Genomic DNA, 9764 nt, shown 5'->3' with positions numbered 1-9764 from the left:
GGGGTCGGCGAGGCTGGGGGCGGGGTATGGCTGTGTGAACACAAGGCCTGTCCAGCTCAGCTGTGTCGGGAGGAAAGAAACACACGTGGCCAGTGGGTGCCTCCACATGGCTAGGGTTTGGGTCAAATGGCTGTGGTAGGTGGACTGAGAAAATGCCCTGGTGTCCAGCTGGGAAACCTTCGTTGAGTTTGCCTGGCAGATTGAGTTTTGGGAGCAGGAGGGGGGCCAACTGTTGAGAAGCTGCCTGGGTCTCTCCTAATCGTGGCTGCTGTTCAGTTCCTCGGCCTCAGAGGGCTTCAGTGGCACTTTGCACAATGTGACTCAAGATGCACTCAGTTGTTCCCAGTTACGGAGCTGGTTTGGGGCAAGGCTGTAAATAAGCAGGAGCCGGGATTAAGGCTGGATGGGTGACAGAGGTCATAGAAAAGGAGGCTGGTCTGTTTCTTAGGTGGAGCATTCCTAGGTGGTAGGGCCTTGGTGGCCTGCTGTGGTCCATGGCTGGTCCACGGTTTCGTGGCGAGGGAACCAGTCCTAATAACCAACTCATGAAAGAGGAACTATAAGCCAGAATGCCAATTTATTTAACTTCCAAGGGGACCTTGATACTAATGTATATTGATCAGTACATTTTATCCCGGAGGGAAGACCTTATGGACAGCCGAATTGTAATCAGTGTTTGTTTAGTGAACATCTAATTAGATGATCCTAGATGGCCTTAAGTGTTTGAGTTCCCCAGGATTTAATAACTGGCCTACTCTTCGCTCTGAAATCTCGTGCCAACCCATCAGCTCTTATGACTTTAAGTATTACCCGTTTGCTGACATCTTCCAAAGCCATTCCCTCCTCTCTCCCTCGAGCTGTATGCTCTGAGCCACATGCTTGCTGGAGGTCTCTACTTGAACTTCACCCATACCTCAGACTCAGTACAGGCAAACCCAATCTTTCCGTCTCTCCGTTTCCTGAAGCTGCTTTTTGTGTGTTTCCTATCAGTAAATGGTGTGAGTCCCCGTGTTGTCACCCAAGACAGAGCCATGGTTCGTCTTCTGCTTTCTTCTGGCTCACCTCTGCTGTACCGACCCCTGTTGATTCTTCTTCCCCAGCAGCTCTCACATCTGTCCTCTTCTTCCCATTCCTTTCAGCTATGTGCTGTCTGTCCCCTGAACCACTGGAATGCTTCTCCTTCTGTCACCATCTCTGCTTGAAGTCAGAGGGTTTTTTTAATAAAGTATAAACCGCTCATGTCACTCCTTTGCTCTAGGTTCTTCGAAGGCTCCCTATGTCCTAAATAAAAGGTCCAACATCCATAGTGTTGCACGCAAAGCCTTTTGTAATCCAGCCCAGCCTACCCTGGCCGTCCCATCCCCCGCAGCTCCCCTCTTATGACAACTTACGCCCCAGCCCAGGAGACTCCTTCTATTTCCCCAATATCTTTAGTTGATAGTGTTCCTTCTGCCTGGAAGGCCAGGTGTTCCCTTCCCCATCCCTCAAAACCCACCCTCTCTACATTGCCAATCGCAAGGCCCTCTACCCTTGGAGAGGAGTAATATGGATTCTTTCCTCCCGCCCCTCCACCCCATATACGATTTACCACTAACATGTATCTTCAGGTATCAAATGGCCACCACGCAAGGGGCACTGTGCTTGGTGCTGGACTTATGTCTTCCGGCCAATGTAATAAAAAGTCATAATAAATATGATAGAAGGCTGCACAAGAATGTACAGAGAAACTCACTCTGTGTCTTTGTGTTTAATATCAGTCTTCCAAAGGCAGCCTGTCGGCTCTTCTTGACTTTCTGCTAGAATAGTGCTGGTCGTTTCTTCTGCTGACTTCCAGTAGGAAGGAACTAGAGCCGTTTGTCTCCTGGCCACTCCCTGAGCAAAAGGAGTTGCCCACATCCTTCAAGTGAAAACCCCTTAAATCAGGAGAGCTCCCTTGGTCTGGTGAAACTTCCCGCAGCTCACACTCCACATAACTTAGGTAATGAGACCTGAGTCATTTACCCACAGCCATATAGCTCTTTTGTGAGTCAAGATAGGATGCATTCCAGGTAGGGGCGCCTGGCTCCCTCAGTCGGTAGAGCGTGCAACTCTTGATCCTCAGGGTTGTGGGTTCGAGCCCCACATGGGGTGTAGCGATTACTTCAAAATAAAATATTAAAAAAAGGAGAAGAAGAAGAAGAATGCATTCCAGGTGGAAAGAATATCTATGGAAGGAAGACAAGTTGATGGAGATGAGGGTCCAGACCGGGAAGTGATGGGTTGTACTTCTTACTGAGTGGTTTCTCTTCATTCATCTGTTTCCCTGTCCTGGAAATAGTCCTTTCCTTCCAGAAGGTGCATTCTGTGATTTCTTTATAGACTTTCTGTTCTTAGATTCCTGTGGACTAGCCATCTGGTTTAATTAGACAACTGACTGGGCAGGGGGTTCTGTGTGGCTAGTTTTTAGTTTTTTGTTTTTTTCCTTCCCTGTGTGGCTAGTTTTGAAAGAGGCCTCGTGGACGGCCATGAAGCTGCTGGGAGATAAGACCCCTAGAACCTGGGGAGAGAAAAGAGTGAGCGCTGGCTGAATGGGGGTGGCAGTGGGGCTGTCGGGGCTCAATGGGGGAGGAGTCTGCGGGAGCTGGAAGGCTTGGGACTCCAGGCCCTGAAGGATGAGGGGAAAATTTGCGGAGAGAAGCAGGAAGGGCACACATTCTCCATCTGGGAAGCTTTCTCTCATTCTCAAGTCTGTACATTCCTTGTTGGCGATGCTGGTTTTTGCCCTCTGTGGATGAGTCTGTCTTGAATTCTTAGAAATTCTGTAAACCTCACAAAGAGGAATCAGAGGGTGAAAGGTATCCATTTGCTAATTCCATTATTTGTACTTCCTGGAGAGACAGCTAAGGGGACAGATGCCGACCCGATGAAATAAGGTGGATCTAACCCCTTAGCCACCCTCCCTCCTGCTTTATTTTTTTATTTTTTTTCAAAATATTTTTTTTTAAAGATTTTATTTATTTGACAGAGATAGAGACAGCCAGCAAGAGAGGGAACACAAGCAGGGGGAGTGGGAAAGGAAGAAGCAGGCTCCGAGCAGAGGAGCCCGATGTGGGGCTCGATCCCAGAACTCCGGGGTCATGCCCTGAGCCGAAGGCAGACGCCCAACGCCTCTGCCACCCAGGCGCCCCCTCCCTCCTGCTTTAAATTTAAAAATCTCTCTCACACAGTATACCAGCTAGAGATGTCTGATTTTCAAGTGTAACCCTCCCCCCCAGGAGTGTCAAACTGCCTCAGCTCTTCTTTGGAGTGAAGTGACTTTAATTAGATTAGCATTTAGCTGCTACCAAGAACCCTGGGAATGGGAGGTGTCTACAGGGCAGGGAGAACCCTGGAGAATTCTGAGCAGGGTCAGGAAGGGACCCGGAAGTTGGCCGCCTCAGGGCTGTGCTTGAGCTGAGCCGGTCACAACTGTTTGGGAACGTGGTAAACATCCGTCTTCCTGGCTATTAAGGTCTCTTCAGTCGGGGCCGGTCAAGTCAGGGCTCCCAGATGAGTTCACTGTCTTTCCAGTCAGTCTCCCTAGAAGACGGAAAGGTTTAGAAGAAGATGGATGGCAGATAAAGCGGTGGAGAAACATACACCAGCCTTCCATCCCCTTACAGCCCATAAGACAGGAGAGAGGTGTCTGTGTGTGGGGGGGTGCACGCTGTTTACGATGAAGGCTGACCTGGCAGGTGGCAGGTGTTGTTGGGGCTCCTGAGGGAGACAGCAGGGCTGGCTGGGTTGTCTGGCTGTGGCCCTTGGAGTCCCTCGGAGCCCACTTTCCGTCCTCTCCTCCCATCTGCCTGCCTTCCCCCCAGGCTGTGGAGAACTTCATCTACTCCTGTGCCGGCTGCTGCGTGGCCACATACGTCTTGGGCATCTGTGACCGGCACAATGACAACATCATGCTGAAGACCACCGGCCACATGTTCCACATAGACTTTGGCCGCTTTCTGGGCCATGCTCAGATGTTCGGCAACATCAAGCGGTAAGTGGTCTCCTGAAGCCAGGCCATGTGTGGAGGGCAGGGAGGTCCGCAGAAGGGGTTCCGAGCTGAACATAGGCCTGTCTTGGAAGGGGGCTGCACTTGAGCCCCTGGGCTGAGCATCTTTGGAGAAGAGAAGGCTGAGAAAGAGGTCAAGTCCTTGCAGGGCCTTACAGAAGAACGGGGGACCAGCTCTTCTCCCTCCCTGCTGAGGCCTGAGCAAAGGCAAATGAGCCCAAACCACAGCAAAAGGGAATACAGTTAGCTATCCAGGAAAAAAATATTGGTAGCTCACAGACAAGGAATCAGTGAAGGACGTCTCTGGAGGTCTTTTGAGGTTAAGGTAGGAAAAGCAAAAAGGGAGCAGGTAGGGAGAGCCCCATCTATCCAGGTTCCTGCAGGTGACAAGGGGAACCGTTCCCTGATGCACCCCACAAGGCAGAGGGCTTCCTCCTCCATGCTGACCTTCTCCCTGTATGTTCGTTCCCCTTGGCCCAGGGACCGTGCCCCCTTTGTCTTCACCTCGGATATGGCGTATGTCATCAACGGGGGTGACAAGCCTTCCAGCCGCTTCCATGATTTTGTTGACCTTTGCTGCCAAGCCTACAACCTCATTCGCAAGCACACCCACCTCTTCCTCAACCTTCTGGGCCTGGTGAGAAGCTCATCCCTTTCTGAACCCATCCTTCTTATCATCTGGCACCATCTTTAAGGCTCCCCTGTCTTGCTTCAAAGGCTTTTTGGAGGTCTTCTTCTCTAAGGTCTAGATAAAGGCAGGGCCCAGACTACTGGGAACAGTGGTGTCTGTGCGGTGTCTGACTTCCTGCCCCAGCCCCTCCATTCCTGTGGCCTTCCAGTCACTGCCCACAGCATCCGTCTGCCACCCCCTAGGAGGCTTAGGGAGCCTTGCTGTAGAAAGTCTTGCCCTATGGGGGGAAGGAGCAAGAATTTCTGGTTAAAGGTGCCCTCTCTCCATCTTCGCTTTCCTTCTAGATGCTGTCCTGTGGGATCCCCGAGCTCTCAGATCTGGAGGACCTTAAATACGTGTATGATGCTCTGAGGCCGCAGGACACAGAAGCCAATGCCACTACCTACTTCACCAGGTAACGCCCCAAGCCCAAAAATCCCCCCCCCCACCGCAAGTCATTCATTCCCAGGCTGCCCGATGGGGAGGAGTAGGGCTCGGGAAACGGGAAAGCTCTGCTCAGATGGCAGAGCCCAGAGCTGACTCCATGTGCTTGTTGTCCTAACTTTGCTTCTGACTTAGGGAAGCCACCTGACTTCTCTGACTCCATGTTCTGTCTGTACTTTGGGGCTCACCTTTGTGCATGGAGCTATTGCAGTCTCTTACATTCTCGACGGGTCTTGGTCAAAGACTTTGTTTCTGGGACGAACATGGATTTTTCTTAGTCCTTAGCTCTCTGGATCAGAACCCTTGCACTTACCAAAGCACGGAATTCCATGGTTCCATTTTCCCATACTTGACAATGTTTGTAGGCACATGGTATGAAACCAAGGACGTGTCTCTGTACTCACGTCTACAGTTCTGTCCGTGTAGGTGAGGCCTCTGTTTTATCATCCACTCTTTTTGGAACTTGGCCAGCTAAATCTTCTCCGTTGGTCTCACATAGAACCTCTCCTTTTGATCTGAATTCTTTAGATTGAATGGTGCTTGGTGAGGTTCCCTTGTACTGGAGGTCTACTGTATGTAGACATTTTCATGCTGACCGTGTGCTGGAATCCCTAATTCCTTCCTACCGTGGTTTAACGGTCTTTGGCTCAGGAGGGCAGCAAGGGGAGATAAGACCCCAGGGTTCACATGAACAAATGGCATGTAGATAATTGGGTGCCAGTCAAGCACCCTGTAAGGATAGTACACAGGGAAAATGATTCTGTCTGAGCTGAGGGTTAGTCTCAGGTGTCAGGGGATAGTCGTTGCGATCGCTGTGTCCGAGCAGTGGGGACTTGGGTCCGTGGTTACACCCTTTTCTCCCCATCCTCCTGAACCAACAGGTTGATTGAGTCCAGCCTGGGCAGTGTAGCCACAAAGCTCAATTTTTTCATCCATAACCTGGCTCAGATGAAGTTCACGGGCTCAGACGACCGGCTGACCCTTTCCTTTGCCCCCCGAACACACACACTCAAGAGCTCTGGCCGCATCAGTGATGTTTTTCTCTGCCGCCATGAGAAGATTTTCCACCCTAACAAGGGCTATGTAAGTGTTTTCTCCCATCTGACCCTGTCTTGCTCCCCACCGCCCCCAGCATATTGGGGTTCTGACTGTCTCTTCCCATCTGCACAGTTGTGAGCATCCCGTGCTCAGTGCACAGACTGAGCCTCTCCCCTGGGCGAGTGGGCTGCTGGAATCAGGGAGCTGAATTGGGTGGTGTCTCGTCTGGGTCGAGGGTCCTATGAAACATGTGCAGGACAAATGTACATCTGTATCTTCTCCTTTGGAGACACTTTTGCCCTTTTCCTTCTAGAAAGTGGACTCCCCCAACACATACGTATGCACACAGACACACACCCCTTCCCTCTTCTGTTCCCTTACCCACTCCCTTCATTGGGTGCATGGGGTTTGGCAGGTATGCTCTAAGACTTGGACCTTTGCAGGTTTATGTGGTAAAGGTGATGCGACAGAACACTCATGAGGCCACTTACATCCAACGGACGTTTGAGGAGTTCCAGGAATTACACAATAAACTGCGGCTGCTCTTTCCTTCTTCCCAGCTACCCAGGTAGCTGCCCCCTTTCCTCTCTGCACGGGGACATCCCGGGGAGGGAGAACCGATAGGGGGCTGGCAGGACTACCCTTTCTTAAGATCTGCTTGGTTTTCTTGGCCTGGTCATGAGTGTGGTAACACATGCGCTCCCTGCTGGCGGGGATCTCCTGACTCAGTCCAGCCTGGAAAATAAGCTTGGGTCCACCTGCCGGGAGAGAAAACTGGGGCTAAAAGCAGAGGACTAACTGGATCTGAAGATGTTTCAAAGTTTTTTTTTTTATCTTTTAAAGAGTAAAAGATAAATAGAAAACAAAATTTGGCATATACATATGACAGAATATTATTCAGTCTTAAAAAGAAGGAAATTCTGACACGTGCTACAACATGGATGAACCTTGAGGCCATTATGCTCAGTGAAATAAGCCAATCACAAAAAGACAAATCATGTGTAATATTCCACTTATATGAGTCTCTAGAGTAGTCAGATTCCTAGAGATCAAAAGCAGAATGGTGGTCTCCAGGGCTTGGAGGGAGGGAGGAATAGGGAGCTGTTTAGTGGGTACAGAGTTTAGTTGTGCAAGTTGAAAGAGTTCTGGAGATGGACGGTGGTGAGGGTCACACAACAATGTGCATTTAATACCGCTGAACTGTAGTGGTTAAGGTGGTAAATTTTATGTTCTGTGTATGTCATCACACGTTTTTTAAAAGGAGTTTTCAAATGAATTTTTTACCTTGATGGGGAAAACTGTGGGCTCCTCCAAGGGCCCCGAGGCACTTCTGGGGAGCCCTAGGACTCTGCCCGACAGCTTGGTTTTCTTGTCCGGGGTTCCTGGAACTGCCGCGTGAGATGCTGCCTGAGGGTGTCGTTGGCGCAGCCCCGGGGAGCGGTGGGAGGAATGGGGCCGGCTGGTGAGAAATGTGGGTCAGGTCGCTGAAAACGCAAATGAAATGTGACAAAAGGCTGCCGCCTCTTCATTTTCTTTCCCCTTCTTGCCTATCCTGCGTTCCCACGGCCCACCTGCCTCGCCAGCTTCCCTAGTCGCTTCGTGATTGGCCGCTCGCGGGGAGAGGCGGTGGCCGAAAGGCGGAGGGAGGAGTTAAACCGCTACATCTGGCACTTGACCCATGACGCCCCCGAGGGGGCGGAAGAGGGGGCGGAAGAGGGGGCGGAAGAGGGGGCGGAAGAGGGGGCGGAAGAGGGGGCGGAAGAGGGGGCGGAAGAGGGGGCGGAAGAGGGGGAAGGAAGGAGGGAGGGAGGGGTCTTAGCTTCAGCCTCTCGGGTCATGCCCTTAAATGCTGGGCGCTCGGAGAGACATTTATGAGACATTTATCAGAAGCGATCCCAAAGTGCTAGGAGTGATCAGAACCTTAGGAGGAAGGGGTTCTTGAGGAAAAGGAGTTTTTTGAGCAGGTTGAGCGTATTTACCTAGATTTTTTTTTTAAACAAATAGTATTACAATTTGGTATTATAATGAGCATAAAAACAAATATAGTCATCAGGAGGCCCACCCCCCTGCCAGATCATCTCACCCCATTTCCATGTTTCCTTCCTATTTGTCTATATGCAAATGTGACTCTTACCATTTTATATTGATCATTGCGTCAGTATCACTGTATAATGTATTTCTCACTTTGAGTTTATAATAAGCATAACTTTAAATATCTGTACCAAATTAATACTTTGACTTGCAATACCAAAATCACCTTAACCATTTGCTTCTTGAGACAGATTATGTCCATTTTTCCCCCCACTATTAATGCTAGGATAGGTATTTTCACACATTTTAGTTTTTGTTTTCCCTAACATAGTTAGGAAACATTCTCAGGAAGAGTAGAGGATCTGGCTCAGATATTTCTCTGCTTGAAAGGTGCCTGTGTGTCCAGGGGGGAGGGCATGGCAGAGAAGAACAGACTGCTCCTGACCTGATGTGACCTAGGTTTTTTTTTTCCTTTTTAAAAAACTTTTTATTTGAGAACTTTCAAACATACAGAAAAGCAGAGAAACAGTATAATGTGTGCCTATATGTCCATCACCTAAACAGTTAATGTTTTGCCAGATTTGCTTATTTTTGTATGAAGTATCTTTTTATTTTTTTTAAGATTTTTATTTATTTATTTGACAGAGAGCAAGAGAAAGAGTGCACACAAGCATGGGGAGCAGTAGAAGCAGGCTGGAGCAAGGAGCCCAATGTGGGGCTTGATCCCAGAACCCTGGGATCATGACCTGAGCCAAAGGCAGACGCCCAACCAGCTGAGCCACTCAGGTGTCCCTGTATGAAGTATTTTAAAGTCAATCACAGGGACACCTGGGTGGCTCAGTCTGTTAAGCATCTGCCTTCAGCTCAGGTCATGATCCCAGGGTTCTGGGATGGAGCCCCGCATTGGGCTCCCCGCTCAGTGGGGAGTCTGCTTCTCCTCCTCCCCCTCCCCCTGGCTGTGCGCTCTCTCTCTCTCATATAAATAAAATCTTTTTAAAAAATTAAAAAATAAAACAAAGTCAGTCACAGACAGCATGGCATTCTGTCCCTAAACAGTCACTGTGCAGCTCTGCTCCTAACTACAGTATCATTATATCACCCAGTACATAGTCCATATTCAGAGTTTCCCTGTCGTCCCTCAAATTCTTTTTACAGTTGGTTGGTTTCAGCTATGATCCAAACAAGAAGCACATACTACATTCAGTTGTTCCATTTTACAGGCCTCTTTTAATCGGGAATAGTCCCTTTTTTTTTAATGGAGCCGTTGTCTTACTGAAGAATGACTCTGCCTCTGATTTCGTTCCAGTGCGATCTGGTGTACACCTTCTTTCACCCCCTGCTCCGAGATGAGAAGGCTGCGGGCGCCAGCCCCGCTCCCAAGTCCTCAGGTACTCTGCCTTCTCTGACATTCCTGCCAACCACTCTGAACCTTCCCCAGGGGTAGTTTCTCCCGCCCCCACCTCTTCCCAGTTCTCTCTTTCTCTAGAGGATCTGGTTTCCCACTCAGGCTGTGGGGCCTATCGCTCCTCACGCAGGTTTCCCAGGGACAGGATACCC

General features: G+C 49.8%; 1 protein-coding gene across 1 annotated transcript in view; it reads left to right on the top strand.

Annotated features, from left to right (window-relative positions):
• Positions 1 to 9764, top strand: part of PIK3C2B (phosphatidylinositol-4-phosphate 3-kinase catalytic subunit type 2 beta) — a 61607-nt gene that overhangs the window by 47917 nt on the left and 3926 nt on the right. Inside the window, exons 25-31 of the mRNA XM_034667662.1 lie at positions 3840 to 4009; positions 4505 to 4661; positions 5000 to 5109; positions 6020 to 6221; positions 6620 to 6744; positions 7760 to 7873; positions 9510 to 9650. Of these exons, the coding sequence (XP_034523553.1) occupies positions 3840 to 4009; positions 4505 to 4661; positions 5000 to 5109; positions 6020 to 6221; positions 6620 to 6744; positions 7760 to 7873; positions 9510 to 9650 (1019 nt within the window). The remainder of the gene's footprint in view (positions 1 to 3839; positions 4010 to 4504; positions 4662 to 4999; positions 5110 to 6019; positions 6222 to 6619; positions 6745 to 7759; positions 7874 to 9509; positions 9651 to 9764) is intronic.

Source organism: Ailuropoda melanoleuca, chromosome 8, assembly GCF_002007445.2.
Source record: "Ailuropoda melanoleuca isolate Jingjing chromosome 8, ASM200744v2, whole genome shotgun sequence".
In the NCBI taxonomy this organism is placed as follows: domain Eukaryota; kingdom Metazoa; phylum Chordata; class Mammalia; order Carnivora; family Ursidae; genus Ailuropoda; species Ailuropoda melanoleuca.
The sequence above is the reverse complement of the archived record's forward strand: the minus strand, read 5'-3'. Positions and strand labels throughout refer to the sequence as shown.